The following is a 19,860-nucleotide window of genomic DNA, read 5'->3' on the forward strand; positions in this document are numbered from 1 at the left end:
TGACACTTTGCTACAATGTAGTGAGTGTACAGCTTGTATATCAGTGTACATTTGCTGTCCCCTCAAAATAACTCAACACACAGCCATTAATGTCTAAACCGCTGGCAACAAAAGTGAGTACACCCCTAAGTGAAAATGTCCAAATTGGGCCCAAAGTGTCTATATTTTACATGGCCACCATTATATGCCTTAACCCTCTTGGGCATGGATTTCACCAGAGCTTCACAGGGGCTGCATGAGTGCTGCCGGCACTGGGGAGCTACAGTTCATTGAGGGAATCATGAATGCCAACATGTACTGTGACATACTGAAGCACAGCATGATTCCCTCCCTTCGGAGACTGGGCTGCAGGGCAGTATTCCAACATGATAATGAACCCAAACACACCTCCAAGATGACCACTGCCTTGCTAAAGAAGCTGAGGGTAAAGGTGATGGACTGGCCAAGCATGTCTCCAGACCTAAACCCTATTGAGCATCTGTGGGGCATCCTCAAACGGAAGGTGGAGGAGCGCAAGGTCTCTAACATCCACCAGCTCCGTGATGTCATCATGGAGGAGTGGAAGAGGACTCCAGTGGCAACCTGTGAAGCTCTGGTAAAATCCATGCCCAAGAGGGTTAAGGCATATAATGGTGGCCACATAAAATATAGACACTTTGGGCCCAATTTGGACATTTTCACTTAGGGGTGTACTCACTTTTGTCACCAGCAGTTTAGACATTAATGGCTGTGTGTTGAGTTATTTTGAGGGGCAGCAAATGTACACTGATATACAAGCTGTACACTCACTACTTTAAATTGTAGCAAAGTGTCATTTCTTCTGTGTCGTCACATGAAATGATATACAGTATCTGTAGCGCTCCACCACTGTCTTGAAATCATTTGTCTGTATTGTTTTAGAAAAACTGACACATGATACTAAACAAAAACGTATCAGTAATTGTATCTGTGAGTACTTAGATAAGTATCGGTACTTGGTCTGTAAAAAAAATGGTATTGGGTGCATATACAGTATATATATATATATATCCAAAGACTTAATTACTAATAACACAACTACAACTTACAACAAAGTAACTGGCCATATAAAGTATTCTAGTCGCCCTCATCTCGATAATGTCTCTTATTACAAATGTGAATCTTTAAAGTTTATTGATCTGAACAAATAGTGTCAAATCAAATCAAAAGTGTAGTCAAGTGTTTAGAATGATTCATGAGCATTCTTCTATAAACAGGTTAGACGTATTTTGCTTTGGGTAGCTTGGCCATAAACTCATCTTATTTTAAATAGAAATGGAATTGATATGACTATGTCTACCAATAACACTGAATCACAAACAAGACCTCGTGTTTGGTGTGGGTCTTCAGAACTGGTATAAAAACACAACTAAACCTGTAAATCTCTGGGATTAATTAAGGGTCATTCCCTTTTCCCATGATTCTTTCACTGCCATGCTTTAAAAAATAATGAGCTGCAAGAAGAAGTTGCATATTTAACTGTGATTTAGCCTCCTTTTATTAAAGCAGGCAGACACCTATTTTGTCAAAAAACACATAGTAGATCTGTTTGTACATGGATAGCATCAATTTTCTTTGTGAATTAGGGTAGGGAGCTGATATTTATGAAACATTTGTGGAAGTAAACAATAAACATATACTGAAGCAGGGCAAAGCGCGATGAAAGCGGGAATAGGTATGTGCTGGCACCTCTAGGTGCCTATACTTTTTATCTGCTAGCACGTTCTTTTTTTCTTTTTAAATGATAAACTCATTAAGCTCCACTGCCTATTTTAATTATGTTACATTTTCACCATCTTATACACTATATTTCCATCTGTGTCCACATCACTGGGATAATTTCCAGCTTATTACAAGTAACAGTGGGTCAATGCTAATGAAACAGCTCTCAAAAAACAAATAGTCCTCATTGATGTCTAGTTCCTCCACTATCCTGATCATCTTGCCCTCAATCTTTCTTTTTTTATGAAACCCTGAATAGGCCCTATTTGTCCCTCAGGGCCCCTACTTGGTCATGTGCATTTACCCTTCTTTACTAGGAATGAGTAAATCGATATGTGCAAGTAAGAGTTTGTAGCATATCAAGCTAAAATATTTAATGTCAATTCTCACAGTGAATTACTTATCCAATATACCACAATTTGAGCCTTTTGCTGCCACAAGTTCATTTGCTGTTACATTGATGGACCTTCCTATGAACCTTAACATCTCCTTTGATTACTTTTATAGTAACCTTAGCACACAGGAGTAGGCTGCTAATTAATATGCTGTGGAATGTAAAGAAGGGCAGGAGAGGGTAGTGGTTGCTGTTTGATAGGGACTTTGTACAGTAAGCATTAGTTTCAGTTTAGGAGAGTGGGAGAGAGACTGCTGCTTTAGTGCTGTTGGCAAGTTGGCAACCTGGATCAACATCTTAAAATTAAACTGCAATTTAGGGTCAGATATATTGTAGGACAGGGGAGAAGAACCTAGACTACTGACTTGAGTGTAGGTGCCAGACTTTAATAATAACATTAATAATACATTTTAATTGTTTACAAGGCTTACACTACTGATTCAGATTGTGTTTTTGCATTTTGCTTCTTGAAAGCAAAGCTGCCCATTTCTTTCTAAAGATTTTAAGGCTTGTTCTTCAAAGGCTTGCTTACACCTAGTTAAAATTTTGTACACCGAGCATATATTTGGCTCTTTACTTCCAGCTCTTAAAACACCAAGCCGCTGTGAAGAAGAAATCATTAAAATGTGCTTGACTGTTCAAAACTCTTTTGGTGTATAAGTATATACATGTATGCAATTTGTATACCCTGCAGTTCCCTCTCTCACAAATGTAATCTGTGATCTGGAGCTTTTTTTTGTGCTGAAGATCTATACCACAAGAAACCAGTTAATATACTTAGGGCTATCTGCAGAACTAGCAAAATATAGCAAATATTTTCACAGAAGAATTGAGCAAATCACTAATACAGGCTTCCTCATCATAATGAATTACATTTCAATTACATTTGTAGTTTTACAAATCTACACTCTAACTGAAAGTATTGTGTTGGTTAGTAAAGACATCCAAAATTAATAGGTACTGAAGGTCTAGCCTATATAACTAAGTATATTATAAAGCATGTATAACTAAGTATATTATAAAGCATGTTTAAAGAGCTCTACTGGCTTATTACTCAAACTGGAGATCACCAAACAGTTGCCAAAACCTCATCTAATCTTATTTAAACTAATAGGCGTTTTCTGTTTTAGAACTCTTCTGTAAACACATCTATAAAGTTTTAGGCCATTGTCTAGGATATATATATATCTCTAAGTATATATATATCTATATATATATATATATACTGTATATGAAATAAAGGTCAAAATTGGTGTTTGCATGTGAAAGTAGCTTTAGGGCTAGAGTGACCTGCCACCACTACTACTGTAATTAAAGGCGCTGTAATGTGATATAGCTATTATTAGGGGTGCAGTACAAGCTGCTGGTCCCTATTGCAAAGTGCTGAATACTGTAGAGAGAGGTAACTGAAGAAATGGTAAGTGGGTAGTGGAAATCTAAATTTTTCTATGGGGAACTTTGATTTTCCATTAAGCCCATGCATAGGTATGTCACTTAATTAGCAGGATGGGCACACCTTAATTCAAGCTTGTTGATTTATATAGGTGGAAGAGTGAATTTTTTTTTAATTGCTTATCTTTCTTCTCTATTATATGTGTTGCAGGAAGGTTGACTGTGCACAGAAAATAATTTTGCACTTTTGTTTGTATAACTGTCTGACAAAAACATTGAGATATAACTACAGGGTATAATAATTATCTCCGTATCTAGATTAAAGTGCAGTGAATAATAATATCAGGGGAGAATAGTTTAAGAACATCTGGCATCATCTTTTGTTTTTGAATTCCTGCTCAACAATGTACTTGCCCCTTGAAACCATACAGTATATGCAGTAAGTAGAACCAGGACAGCAATTAATCTCCAAAAAACAAGTGATTCTTGACTGATCAACACAGCAAAGGTTTTCCACAGTCAAGGATCCAAGGAAAAATGTAGAGAAATAAAAGGACATGTGTGAGTTACCGAGATCCTTAACCAAGGCTGACAGTTTTAAAGTGCCATCTTTTCTTTATCCCTCAAGAGATCCGTGAGTCAGGTGTGAAAATAAATTTAAAAGATGAGGCTTTCCTATTGTTCTCTGCTAGAACCTGAAATATTTCACACTGTCTGAAGCTAAATGGATTCAGCAGTCAGCAGTTAATTTCCTTCATTCAGCAAATCTATTGTAAGGTCCATCATCCATTTTATTTACATTATTTCCAGAGGTTAATACAAAACTAAACATTTAAATAATGGTTTTGTTATTTTATTATTATTATTGTACCTAAACGTAGGTGGTAAAATATTAACAGACAAATTAACCCGTGCTCATTTTTATTGGCCAATGCAGTTAAGAGGATATTTCTACTTTTCTATGTTCCTAAACACAGTAGAGCCTTCTTATGTCTCACTTCCAACAAAATTAGGGATTTATTCCTATTTTAGGAAAGTGGACGGAACCTGACTTTATGCCTGTATTCATCCAAAATCTCTGGTTAATAGGACAGCTTAATATTATAGAGCCAATTTTTACAAACTGCATGCAGCTTTTTTAGGTTAGTTGGCCGTCATCAGTCCACTATATGGAAACCATGGCTTATATGGAGTAGGACTTATGCACCATTGTGTTGGTCCATAAATCCTACTCCTTATAATCCATGGTTGTAAATATATATCAGAAATTCTGACTTCAAAGCCTGTGTGCTTGTTCCACGTCAGTGACTTAGAAAGCAATGAAGCAAGTGACAGCCAGGCAACTAGTAATTTAAGCAGAAGGTAAACAATGGTAGTCTCTGGGTATCTCTTGTGGCACAAGTATCCTTTTAAGTTCTGCTATTCACTGGTCTCGAAAACCTTTACAGAGCACACCTACCTACAACTTTTTATCATTTAAGATGTTTCAAGTTGGACTTGTGGAAAACACCGAAAACCTATAGTTTTTGTGTTCGCAGTTGTGTGTTGTGGCAATGTGTGCATAGTTCATTCCCACTGATTGCATTGCTAAAAAAGGTGAAATTTTTTGATCTGTTGCGGTGGGCTGCCTTAATATAACACACGTTACAATGGAATAAGGCATTAGGGTTCTAAAAATAGCCCTGACATCACGGGTGTGCTCAACTATGCTGCCTTGGCTGCTAGGACACTAACAGTTAACACTGTAGGAGTGGTTCTAGTGATGTTAAAGGGGGGAAGCCTCTCTACTTTTCTTTAGGCTTGCAGATCATCTACATCTTTTTGTATGCACGTTGGAGTTCATTTCAGTGCAAGCTCAGCATAACTGAAATGGCCATGAGTTTGTAATCAGCAATAAAATACAACAGGAGCTTTACCAAAAATAAAATACTTTTTTTAGTTTACAAAATAAAGTAAAGCCCATACCCAATCATGTATGGGGTCAACATTCACTGTGCTAAGGGAGCATTCTCACTTCTTTCGTAAATCAAACAAGCTGACTTTACAGCAATAGCCTTCTGGAAGTGGTGCTATTTTGTCATTATATTAAGACCTTGGCAGGGATAGGGTTCATAGCTGATGCAAGCCTCAACCAAAATCCTCAACCAAGGAACAGCAATACACTGGGTTGATTTTAGTTTTTGTCTTTGCCATATTTGGTATACAGTCGAAATCTCATTAAATTTCAATACTAGCCAAATGTCGTTTTTCAACTTACAATAGATATAATTCTGGAAGATAGCAGCTTTGTAGTACAGTGTGGAAGGGTTAGAACCTGTGTCACACTGGGGAGATTTCTGCTTACTTCCTGACTCAGTAACACCCAGTCGTCCCTAAAAAAAAGTATCATCAAGACATGAAGGAAAGGCAGATCTCCTGAGTGGGGCTTTGGTAGAGATACTGCAGGAGTTAGTAAAATACTGTTACTAAAATTAGTTTTTACCATTTATTGCTGTTTGCCTTCATTTTTGATAGATTCATTATAGATTATCTCTTATTTCCTGTCTTAGTTATAGTAGAACAGGAAGTGAAAGAAAATCCACAACAGAGAAACAGACAGAAATAACCCCCTGACAGAGGTGAACTTAGAGTTGCACTTTAACTATGAAACAAACTAGCTGGCTGAATTAGTATTTGTCTGTGTAGTATAGTGAGAAGACAAACAAAGAAAGGAAGGCAAGAAGGAAGTTAGAAAAATAGGAAAGAGAAACAAATGCATTAAAATTGTACAGTTTTTGTTGACACTCATTTATTTTCTGTATAATTGTAATGTATTAATATTGTTTTATTTAAACTCTCTATTATAAATAGGAAAATACTTTTTGTCAGGTATTTGATGTGTCAGAATACTAGAATAAAATAAATAAATAATTAAATAAACTGACGAATTCTACAGCTTGCAGTAGTCATACCTCGTCCACACAATAAATAGATGTAACCACAGAAAGCTTGTATATTTTTATTTCTATCTATATTCTTGACTACAAAGTTTATTTATGGGGATATATCTGAAGTAAGAATAAAGTTAGTGCTTGAGAAAAACATTTGTGCCTATGTCTTCTACCTTACTTGCCCAGACCATTACTGTTTTTGCAGACGATATACTTTATTTGAAACTCTTTAATATACAAGGTGTTTCTAAAAAGTAAGTGTAGAAGGCATATGATATATCCAATGAACTATGGTATCAATATTTCTTGTAGCAATATTCTAATATGTCATGACTAAAGTTCCTAATCTAAAATACTAAATACTCAACCATTGGGTGTCAACATCACCTATGAGTAGAAAAGATTAGATGGAAAATACACATTTTTTCTATTGAGATTATACTTCTTTGCAGCTCCATATTAAATGGTGGTAACTGTTTATTAAAGGTTCCCTAATGCAGCCAGGAGATGCCATCCAGCTAATTTCACAAAGACACACTTGCATATGATATATGTGGTGCATTATATAGGATTGTGTTAATTTATTATAATACAATCATATGTAAGTCACAGATATTTGGGCTATTTGTCCTGAGCTAAAAAGTGAATTTAAGGCCACTACTCATCATGGCCCTTGAGGAAATTCTTTAAGTTTATTCATTATTTATTCATTACACGTATTTATATAGCACTGACAATTTATGCAGCACTCTACATATTGTACATTCATATCAATCCCAGCCCTCAAGGCGCTTACAATCTAAGTTGGACTAAAGTAAATGCAGATACTAATTAGAGATCAGTTCTTCTATTCTGAATTGGATAGAAAAATCATTGTGTAGCGGAAATGAAATAAAGAAAGACCTTGGTACATTATATTGTTCTTGAAGCTAAGTAAATAACAGCAAGACATGGCATCAGTTAAACTTTCAGCACCATTCTGCCGTAAATAGTTGTACAAGAAAATCTAACACATCATTTGAAGTGTTTCTAAACTGCAACAAATTTAGAACTGTATCTGTAAAATTGTTGACAGAGTGATACACAAAGCTTGTTTGTTCATATCTGCTCTAATACTGTTAGAATTAATTTACAATGACAGTTTTCAAGGGTAAAATGGAAGAAAAAAGTTTAACAAAAATGTTCATCTTTTTATGCCTGCAATTTGTATAAAGTTGGATGAAATTTCCCTACCCCCCACATTCAAGTAATTAAAACCCTAAGGGGGATATTTTCAGAGCAGTGAATGTGACTTTTACCAAACATTTACTGGTTTATGAATATTCCTGGTGCATGTGTTTTAATTGGCAGTGGTTATTTCACCTGCAGTGAATGTTTGGGGGAAAGTCACATTCACTGCTTTATAAATACACCCATTGGAATCAGCAGACGCAAAGGAATTCTCTGGCCATGTAAAAGCACAGAGCAGTAGAATTGATGTTTTTACATAGGTCATAAAACTTGAAGGCGACCTCAAATATGCCTTTGTTTTTGTAACAAGTTGATATGTGATTCCTTGTTATATTCAAGTAACTTCGTTACATGGAGGTGACTTTTCCAAATGGCCCTGTAGGAAAAGCTGTGGTAGATAAAGAGACATAAAACTTATTTTCCTCTAAGGCTAGGGTCAAACCTTTGTGCCTGCTTTTTCCTGCGTTTTTTAGCATATTTTTGATGCAAGTTTTTAACGCCTGTTTTCAGAGCATTTTTGTGTGTTCTTCATTTTTCTCTTTGACCAATGAAAATCAATATCTTCTGTGTCATCACTAGGCTTCAACTTTTTTCTGCTTCCTGGTTTTCTGTGTGGTGTATTGGTGTACTATCAGAGCAATCAGAGCATATTTGAGCCATATCTGCTATTCCAGCTTTATGCATTTATTGGCACGTGCAAGTTGACATTGTCCCTCGTGGGGAGTGACCACAAAGCCCACTTTTTTTTTTTACATTGTTCCTCACCAGAACAATGTATGGCCTTAGGCCTTAGATTCATTTATGTAGGTATGTTTTACTTAGTGGGCTATTCATACTATCCTTGAAAACATTTAACATGAACCACATGCACAATTGTATTTTTGATTGTGGATTAGTGTATTTTGTTTATTGGTGTTACCGTGTTTCCCCGAAAGTAAGACCTACCCCGAAAATAAGATAGTGCTATCTTCATCTTTTTTTCGTGAAAAAAAAAATAAGACACTGTCTTATTTTCGGGGAAACACGGTATAAGTGATTGGATACATTAACCACCAGTTAGGATTCAAAGAGCAATTGGTCATAGAACTGGTCAGTGATCACCTTTCATTGTTGTGTTGCTTAAAACTGGTGAATAATGAACTGTTCAATTTCCATGTATTACTTCACCATGTGCATACAGCAAAACCACAAGTGAGGGTTTTTGTTCATGACATAATTGTATTTCTTAACATACAATTCAATGGGAATTCTTAATTAGGTTAATGCAGGTCAGAAGGAGGTCAAATGAAGTCAAGAATAAGGTCAACTACTGGTTGACTGCACCTATCAATGACTCATCTCCAACTCATTTTGAATGCGGTTTGGATTATTTTGAAAGCATACTGAATTTGCCCATCTATGGAATCATGAACAAGTGTGCATGATCACTCATCTCCCTTCTACTGCGTAGTTCAGCATATAGGCTTCAATTATTTGTTATATAATAATAATAATAATTGTAAATAATAATAATGAAAAAAACAGATTATTGTATAATAATTAAGATCTGCTTTCATAAAATATTTATTATTTCCTAACAAGTGCAGAAATGCCCCTTGAAATGTGTTGTGTACACATTTGGTTAGTAAAAAGTATGCTTTTGGCTTGAACACTATGCTCGCTTATCTTACCCTAGATATTGTCAGAGATCATTTGCATCTTATGAGTAAATTGTTCTATAAATGTGAGTAAAATATTTTTTAATGAATAAATCATATCCTAAACCCTGTCTTTAGTGTGTCATAGTAGGTTCTCAGTCTGAATCGAGTGCTGCAAAGCATTATATGTGTGGTAGATCTGTGTGATACTTGGCAGACATAATTTCCAAGTAAAGTTTCCTGTTTATATTTATTGCTCTAGGCTCCATGGTATTGTTTTCGGTTATTTGATATATAATGACTGATGGCTATCCTATGTTTGCACATGCAACTTCTTTTCATGGTAACTGCATATGATTCTAAGGCGTCAGAATGACTCATCATTTTTTAAATCTTTTTCTTATAGGTGCAAACAGTTGAGTTACCCCGATGATCTGCCTCAAATTGCTGTGGTGTTCATCTTTGTAAATGAAGCCTTATCTGTAATACTACGGTCGGTGCACAGTGTAGTCAACCACACTCCATCTCATCTCCTGAAAGAGATCATTCTTGTAGATGATAATAGTGACAATGGTAAGTGTTTGTTACAAATGAGAACACGTATTCCATTCACCATATACAGGTCAATTAAATTCCGCCTGGTTGCATTGGAAAGTTTGTTAGAAGGTGCTTCAGGATTGAAAGTGCAAAATATGGTATTTAAAAACTAAAACATGCTCTTTAAGCTTGACTCCTTGAGTAGATAAAAATTAATTGTATGAACGCAATCTACCTTTTGCAACTATTACAAGGTAATCCAAGGAGTCAGAGATTTAGGGGTCTATTCACTAAGCTGCCATAGGCAGTCGAGTGAATGACCGACCTAAAGCGAAGTGAGCCGAACGCTGTTCGGCTATTCACTTCAGGCTGGTACGTCTGATTTCAGCCGTATATCAGCTGAAATCAGCCGTACATCGGGTGGCTTCATGTGGCTTTGGGTTGGCCGAACATGCCCAGCATGTTCGGCCGACCCACTCAGCCGAGCTGAGGCATATGCGCTTGGCTCGACTGAGCTCAGCCAAGTTCGGGAGCTGTACGGGCTATAGTGAATAGCCCGACGGTTCTACTGAACTGAAGGGATCCTGGGGCCGAATCTAGCCGAAGGATCGTCCGAAGCTACGGCTAGATCCTTCAGCTGCTTCGTGAATAGACCCCTTAGTCTTGCACCAAAAATGAACCCCAAATAAAAAATAAGTACAATCTGAAAAAAAAACTAAATACATTGGTTTCTCCTTATTTCTCCTTAATTGAATTGTGTCAGAATTCTTGCAGCTCCTTACAGAGACTATTGAAACACTCACATCAGTCCCCACCCTAATTTAATGTCTCCGCAAATGGTATGTGTTTGGATTGTGGGAGCAAACCAGACATGGAGACAACATACAAACATTTCCACAGTCATTGTGTTCTTACTGGGAATTAAAATCAGGAGTCAGGACCTTAGATCTCAAAGGCAAAAGTGTTAACCCCTTGCCACTGTGACATGCCACCAGGAGTTTAGTCCAATAGGCTTCCAACAATAAGGAACCTACAAGAAAGAATAAGTACAATCTGCAAAGTCACTATAAATAAATCACTCATCTGTGTAATTTTTTTTGCAGCTGTGTTTAAATGATAGGATTGCAGTATAAATTGCAATCATTATGTTTAAAGGTCAACGCCAAATAAGATATTTCAATGTTGTGTGAGACAGTGGCATACTTAACATATCTGTCAACTGGGGAGAGACTTTTTTTTTAACACCCCACAATATGTGAAAATTTGTTTCAGTGATAATTAGAAAAGGCCCCCTAAAATTATTTCTGCTATTAAAATAAGCAGCCCCAAATACATTTATTCCATTGCATAAGTAGTAACACTGCTACTTAACACCAGGCACTGCAAGCACTCACACCACTGAACAGTGTCCAAAATCACAGAACTGTCCAGCAGGATTTATCACTGTTGGCACCTAGGATGTCACGCAGCCAGACTGACACATTGCTGTCGCATTTCCACATACTGACACATGGTTGTAACAGTACTACAGAGAGACACACCGTTGCCATATTAGCACACACTGACACACCACTGTCAATTGATATCTTAATATTACCATAAGCACAAGACACTGTTCCCTGCATGCCCTGCATGTTGAGTCAGCAGACAAAAAAGCTCCAGTCCCTCTCCACACTGCAGGACACCCAGGGGTATCCCGCAAGACTCCCCAACAGACATAATTAGCAGGGCACAAGCCAAACATAGGCAGTGATGTCTCACCTCCCAGGCTCAGCAATGCCAGGTATGCTGCAGCAATTTATCTGGAGTCATCACATGGCAGGGTTTGCAGATAGCCATGTCCTCCACTTCCCCTGAGTCTTATCTCCCTGTTGTATCCCTTCAGCTTCCTGTGCAGTCCCTCTGTATTCAACTCCTGTATGTCCAGCATCAAGTGCTTTCAGTAGATCTGCTCCATGCAGGGACGTTTCATAAGACAGGGGTGCTTACCAGTCTTGTTGAATCCTGCAGGTTGGGTGTGGAGTGGGCCTGTGTAAATGAATAATCCACCTCATATAGTAATCAGTCATGGCCTTCAAAGGGTCAGCACCCGGTACAGACCACACGCCACCTCCCTCGGGGGTTAGCCACTGGTGTAGACAGTATCCTTCAGAGACACTTGTGGCAAGTCTGTCTGCATCAACCCCTCTTACTAAGCCATAACAAAAATGTCACCCCCAATGATTAGATTGAACAATCATTTGCTTGTGTTACATTATCAAGAATCCATCTGTAGTAGTTGGGAAGTACTGGAAATTTAGGTGAAGATATCTTGCTAATACAATTCCGAAAATACATGAGAAGCTAGCATATCAATGAACTTGCCAGGAACCAAAACTAAAATATCAGTTTGGTGGGAGATTCCCATAACTGTCTGACTTTTAAAGAGATAAATATTCTAAATCACCCAGTATGTACAATAAATGCCACATACTCTTACTCGTATGATACATTACAATGAATGTGTGCATTTTTGCATATGGACCTAAAATCATGTCTAGACACTTCTCTCAGAAGACAAAATGATTAATCTTTTTGATGCATCCTTTAAATATATTCTTACTAAAAATTACTTGTCCATGAGCCAGCAAGGCATCGTGTCAATGAAAACAGAAACCATTCACAGTGTTCAGAAAATGTTATAATCCCTGCTGTTCATTTGATAATGTTGCATAAGAGATATTCAGCCTCCATTCTTCTTTTACATTAGAGCTACAAAAGTGTTTTTTTTTTTTCAGGTTAGCAACTAACAGCAGATCTTTGTTAATGTTGTAGTGATTGGCAATAGTAATAATACTGCTGCTAATTATGATATGATTTTATTATGGAAAGTATCATTTTGTATTACAGGAACCCTGTAGATGGGCAGTAGATAAATATGGCTATTAGTAACAATATTTCTCATAATAAACAAGAACGCTTAAATTGAACAGGGGTAATGGTGAAAATTAAGATTAGGTACACTTTAAAGCAATAATTTAATTGTGTGATTTGGGGAACATTATTCCCCTTCCTTTTTGCTTAACTTATTCATAAAATATTACTACTGTGGTATAGTCACCTTAATTTTAGTCTTGTACTCTGTCCCATGAAACTATCCAAATACCAAACAATGTTTATTTGAATGGACGTGTTGTTTGTTCACATTTTATGTTTTCACATGGAGAATTTGTGAACAGCAGAAACCTATATAATTACAGCCTCAAAATAGAAGATTTCATGAAACTAGGTTGTCATTGATCATAGGGATTTGCAGAGCAACAGAGTCTGGTGCAGAGAATAAGTGCTGTGAAAAATAGAGATTATATGCCAGCAGGCTCTATCACCTGTGTTCACCTAAATGGCAGATTTTCAATTTTTGACTCTAGTCTTAGACACCCACCTGGCCCTAAGCACCCACCTTGGTTGCCTTGTGAGTGATTTTCAAAGTATTACTATTATTATACAGTATTTATATAGTGCCAACACTCTGCACAGTGCTTTACAAAATAAAGGGAGACCGAACAGTTACAATACAATGAAAATGTACCAGATGTCTGAACAATAATTGAGTTATCTAAAGGGTGGTAACTAGGAACATCGCCATGGATCTTTGCACTACCTTTGTAGCTTGGAACAGTCATTTCTAATGGTAAAATCTGAAATTGTGTCTTTTTATGATTGCTGCAGACTTAAACAAGGTGAGGAGGTGCCTACATTTTACTTTGCAGACAAATCGATAGTAGGGATCCTTTCTATTTATGGGGATGCTTTAAATTATTATTAAATATTATTATTATTCAAGATTTATATAGTGTCAAGAGTTTGTGCAGTTGCTTTACAAGTTAAAGAGAGACAGTACAGTTACAATACAATGAAAGGAGGTGCTGCTTACAATCTAAAGGGAGGGGCAAGTTAAGCAAGAGGTAGTAACTGTGGGGGGCTGAGTTGATGGAGAAGGTAAAGTTTTGAGATGGAGGTAGGATAGGCTTCCCTGAAGAGGGATCATCCAGAAGTGTACAGAATAGGAGAAAGCTGGTGAGATTGGTGTAGGGATCCCAGTGGGTGGGGCAGAAGGCCTGGAGACAAGCATGGGAGGAGATGACGAGGGAGCTCTTAGGAGGAGCCAAGAGGACAGTTTAGATGATAGTTTGAGACAAGATAGATGAAGTAGTTTGGGGCAAAGTTGTAAATTGTTTTGTATGGTGGTGTTAGTATTTGAAATATGATTGGGCATTCATTTTGTTCATAGTATAAAATGGTCAAAGGAAGTGGGACAATAAGTAGATAGTACACACATTTAAAAATCTGTTTCCAAAAACACACAATCCATAGCAAATGATATCCACTATATTGACAAAAGTATTGGGACACCTGCCTTTACACGCACATAACCGTTAATGGCATCACAGTCTTAGTCTTTAGAGTTCAATATTGAGTTGGCCCACCCTTTGCAGCTATAACAGCTTCAACTCTTCTGGGAAGGCTGCCCACAAGGTTTAGGCGTGTGTCTATGGGAATGTTTGACTATTCTTCCAGAAGTGCATTTGTGAGGTCAGGTACAGATGTTGGACGAGAAGGCCTGGCTCGCAGTCTCTGCTCTAATTCATCCCAAAGGTATTCTATCGGGTTGAGGTCAGGACTCTGTGCAGGCCAGTCAAGTTCCTCCACCCCAAACTCTCTCTTGCTTTGTGCACTGGTACGTAGTTGGAACTGGAAGGGGTCATCCCCAAACGGTTCCAACAAAGTTGGGAGCATGAAATTGTCCAAAATGTCTTGGTATGCTGATGCCTTAAGAGTTCTCTACACTGGAACTAAGGGGCCAAGCCCAACCCCTGAAAACAACCTCACACCATAATCCCCCCTCCACCAAACTTTACACTTGGCACAATGCAGTCAGGCAAGTACCGTTCTCCTAGCAACCACCAAACCCAGACACGTCCATCGGATTGCCAGACAGAGACGAGTGATTCGTCATTCCAGAGAACAAGTCTCCACTTCTCTAGAGTTCAGTGGCGGCATGCTTTACACCACCACTGCATCTGACGCTTTGCACTGCACTTGGTGATGGAAGGCTTGGATGCAGCTGCTCAGATGTGGAAACCCATTCCATGAAGCTCCCTACACACTGTTGTTGTGCCAATCTGAAGGCCACACGAAGTTTGGAGGTCTGTAGCTATTGACTCTGCAGACAGTTGGTGACTTCTGCGCACTGTGTGCTTTAGCATGAGCTGACCCCGCTCTATCATTTTACGTGGCCTACCACTTTGTGGCTGAGTTGCTGTTGTTCCCAGTTGCTTTCACTTTGCTATAATACCAACCAACAATTGACCGTGGAATATTTATCAGCAAGGAAATTTCACGGATTGACTTATTGCACAGGTGGCAACCTATCACGGTACCACGCTTGAATTCACTGAGCTCCGGAGAGCGACTCATTCTTTCACAAGTGTTTGTAGAAGCAGTCTGCATGCCTAGGTGCTTGATTTTGTACACCTATGGCCATGGAGGTCATTGGGACACATGAATCCAATGATTTGGAGGGGTGTTCCAATACTTTTGGCAATATAGTGTATTTCAAAGGTCAACTCTGTAGAGATCCGGTAAAAGAGTTGTTCAAATGGAGGCATGGTGAGTGTAATATACTCCAGGTTTGGTTACAACGCCATGCAGCTAACAGCAAGTATAAATGTTCCTGAGTACCACCAGTACTCGGTGTACCATCTTTTTTTTTTAATTGACAAGTTGTATATCCCTGGGTTAAATATAAATAGACATACAGTTTAACCTTTGCAATCCCCAAGCATAGAAGTATAGTATTACCCTTATAATCTGCTCCCTCAGCTGTGTCAAATGCACTTTTCTATTCTTCAGGATGTGCAGAGTAAACAAACTAAACAGCTCTGTTACTGATATGCAAATACTGAATTTTTGTTAAACGTCAGCAGCAAAGACCTTATCTCCATATCTACCCAAAACCCTGCTGTCGTAGACAGAATAAAATTCGATACCACACTTATCCTAGAAGAAAAAGGTTAAGGTGCACCCATATGGCATAATGCTAGAGAAACTGACGTGGACAGAGGTGCGTCTGTATAGCAGTTTCAACTGACATGTGCAGTAATGAGCTAAAAATTACTTTCACAGGAAGGACAGAGATGTCTTTGCTTTGTAAAGGAGAGTCACAATCTGTGTAACCAAAAAGTGCACTTTGACTTTCCTTAGTAATATGGAGTCAAATAGGATTTAGTGAGTGATCCATACCTGAGAGAAGTACTACTGGTGATTTTTCATGGAGGATTAACAAATGCATGAGTACAGAGGATCAATTTCAGCACCTTTGAGACAGTACATTCTTTTTGTATGATGATGGATATCTGAAGTTTGGGCTTTTAAACAACATTGTACATATTGCACGAGATTAATGTTTTATGTATTAAAGGGTTATTCCCAATGTTTATGTAATTAAGGGGACAATTGTTTATTGTTTACTGATTCTGTATGAATTCATGAAGGTTTAGGTCTTGTTCTGTGTCTTAAAGTGTATTTCCACTTTTGCCGCCAAATTGGGATAATGCCTACTTAATTTTTTTCACATGTTTCTGTACACATTGCACAACTTTGCATTGCATTGCATTGCATTGCACATTGCAGAACAGTGCATTGCATAAATATTTAAAAATTGCAGCTTACCTTGTTTTAGATTAACTTAGACTAACAAATACTGCTCAGTTCTCACTGTTTGAGGGCGTTTGGGTGAGTTTTGTTTCAAATAATTAAACATTTCTGTACTGTGCTGGCAGATTCACTTGTAACAAAAAGCTAAATATCTCAAGGCATTGTATGTTAATACACTTATAGAAACTGTCCCTCAGTCTGTCCCTCTATATGCCCACTGCCATCTATTCTAACCACTAGAACCTGCCTGTAGTGTCCTATGTATAATCCTGCTCCAAATAAACAGCCAAAAAGGTAAGAAATATTTTTTTTATTATTATTGTGAGGTATGCAGTGTGAATGGGAACATATAACAAATATGCCGTAGGAGTTTTTCAAATTTGTCTATAAAAATGGAAATACACTTTGAAGAAGCACACGCAGAAGAAAACTTAACCTTTGCAGTAGGGCTACCTGCACTGCAAGGTTAAGTGCTTATTTATGCTGAGGGTGTAAAATAACAAAGAATTACTTAACTGAACCTTTGACCCAGCTGGCTGGCTCCCCGCAGCCTTTCTCTCCTTTATACTGTATTGGACGTGATGACTCACGGGTTCATTATACCACCGGTGCAAACTAGGAGAGAGGCCGCACGGACCAGTCTAGCATCCAGCCAGGTCCAAGGTAGCCCCAATGCAAGGGTTAAGTTTTATTCTGCGTGTAGTTCTTCTTTATGTGGCTGATTTATAAATCTCCTGCTAGCGTATAGCTGGGTAAATGCCCTTCGCATGGCACTACCATCATTAGATGGTGCTAAGTATCAAAGGAATTTCCCATGCTCCTCTTCCGAGCAGCATTCACCAAGCTAAACACTGGATGATAAGACTCAGCTGTCAGTTTAAATCTACCTGTTCTGTGTATTGGAAGCCACTGTGCTTCTAGAATACAAAGCAGGACAATGAGAAACTCACATCAGAGCCAACTACATCCTGTGTGATCTGCTGGACTCTGCAGTCAGTTTGTCTACTTACCTGGGCCTTGCAAGCAGAAACTATACAGAATAGATCTAATCCTTACTAATAATCTATATTATTTTAAACTTATTTCTAGTGAGGTAATCTAATGTTAAAATAATAAACGCATATATTATTGCAATATTTTTTTAAACTGGTTATCACTTTGTAATTGTTCGCAATTATGCAATACTGGTTGAAAATGAGTAGACTTTATTTGTGGTGACTAAAAAGTATTTAAACAAATATGATTTCAATTTATATTTTGCAGAAAACATTACAATGCATAATATTAGACTGTTATGGACCTTTTTCTTTTTCCACTTCATAGTTGAACTGAAATTCAACTTGGACCAGTATGTGAATAAGAGATATCCAGGTCTTGTGAAAATAGTCCGTAATACAAGAAGAGAAGGACTAATTCGGGCTCGCATACAAGGATGGAAGGCAGCCAGTGCACCGATTGTTGGATTTTTTGATGCTCATGTGGAGTTCAACACTGGATGGTAAGAGAAAAATTATGACAATGTGAACCTTGCAATCAGCATGCTCAATTTATTCATTGCTTGACAGATTGTTTTAATTACTGTCAGGCATCTCGTTCAGCACACAATGGGCAGTACAATAATCAGACAGGTATATGGCTTGTTATGGACAAACAGGTTTCAAGTACAATGCTATCACCTAATATTTCATTAAGAGTAAAGGGCCCACTCCTACGATGATATTCCACCAAATTGGGAACTATACCTGTGTGATAGCAGCAGCTAAATATGCTTTGTTTCACCATGTGGGTGGTTAAAAATTGCTAAATTATTGTAGTAATATTAAAAGTGAATCAGTTGCAGAATAAAAAAGAAGAGGTATTATTCTTACCTGTTTTGCTGTCCATGCCATGGATCTTCACTGCAACTGCACTGGCTAAAGAATCTTCAGAATCTGACACATCTGGGAGTGTGCTGTGATTCCAGACCCCGCCCCCCCTTCCCGGCTGCTACATCACTACTGTGTCCTGTAGTAATGTAGTAGCTGGCAGCTAAAACCACTGTGTGAAGTGGGGGGTCAGGCATCCAACACTCCCAGATTAACGTCAGATACCGAAGATTCTTCTGCCAACATAGCTCTTGAAAAGAGTTTGAATATATTAAAAAAACAAAACCTTATATTCCTTTTATTAGTGTTTAGCTAATGTATTTTTCTTGCAGCCTAAGCTTAGGAGTTACTGACATTTGTCATGAATACTGTTCTATTTCTACACAATGGGTGTACATTTATTTGCTGACAAAATACATATAGAATGCTTGTGGAAGGTAAAAACGAATTAACAAATGCAATAACACCTGCGAAATACTAATTGTTATTCATAGTGGTTTGTTCATAATAGGGCAGGACAGAAAATCAAAGACATAAAGCCACACGAAACAAATGAAAATCTTAGAGTAAAAACTTTTGTCTTTATATTAACAATAGAACAGTGTTTCAGCATAAAGCCTAGAAGCCTAGAAGGTGTGAAAACAAATTGAGAGGTGTAATGGGTAGCTGGTAGGGTCCCTGATGATTTCCACATATGTCCTCCCATCTGTTTTCCTGGAGGTGAAACATAACTGTTTTGTCTTTATTAAGGGCATCGTTATTGAAGTTGATATGACCTTTACAGAACACAAGATAGCATAACTATAAAAATGTATGCAGCCGCGGATCTTCCTTTTTTTATTAATATTTGTCATTTGTATCACAAAGATTGATTGAATTTACAAACACAGATATCAGAAAGACTTTTATTTTTCTTTTCATTTTCACTATAGATGAGTGAAGCAATCCTCTGCCTTAAGATTTGATATAGACTGGACTGATTAATGGATAGCACATATTCCTGTACTCCTGTAAGACCTACAGACATTCTATTATTTTCTTTTTGAGCATCTTTAACACACACACATATATATATATATCTGTGGTTTCTCTTACACTAGGCATATGGGCTGAAAAAACCCAAGTTAGGAGACCACAAAGATCTTCTACTTGATACTAGACTGTAGATCCTTTAGCATTGGGCAGGTTCTTCAAGATGGGTGTCAAGAAAGCACAAGCCCAAGTACAGGGCTTATTCACCTCACCAGTACCCCAGGAGGAAGTGGTTGCGAACCCTGCACATGGGACTCATTAGTTACTTCATCTGTTCCACCCTAGGTCTTATGCTTAGTAAAAAAAACAACAAAAAAACAACCATCATAGATTAGAGGTTGGTAAACTCCTCCATGTCTATAGCTTGAAGCCTCCAGCAACATGTACACTGTAAGTCATAGTAAGTA

The 19,860-nt window shown here is 37.8% G+C and overlaps 1 protein-coding gene across 1 annotated transcript in view; it reads left to right on the forward strand.

Moving 5' to 3' along the window:
* The first annotated feature begins 8,854 nt into the window (after window positions 1-8,854).
* Window positions 8,855-19,860, forward strand: part of GALNT9 (polypeptide N-acetylgalactosaminyltransferase 9) — a 143,654-nt gene continuing 132,648 nt past the window's right edge. The window contains exons 1-3 of the mRNA XM_018558347.1: window positions 8,855-8,877; window positions 9,730-9,896; window positions 17,880-18,054. Coding sequence (XP_018413849.1) covers window positions 8,855-8,877; window positions 9,730-9,896; window positions 17,880-18,054 — 365 coding nt within the window. The remainder of the gene's footprint in view (window positions 8,878-9,729; window positions 9,897-17,879; window positions 18,055-19,860) is intronic.

Source organism: Nanorana parkeri, unplaced genomic scaffold (assembly GCF_000935625.1).
Source record: "Nanorana parkeri isolate BGI_ZX_2015 unplaced genomic scaffold, ASM93562v1 scaffold334, whole genome shotgun sequence".
NCBI classification, from domain to species: Eukaryota; Metazoa; Chordata; class Amphibia; order Anura; family Dicroglossidae; genus Nanorana; species Nanorana parkeri.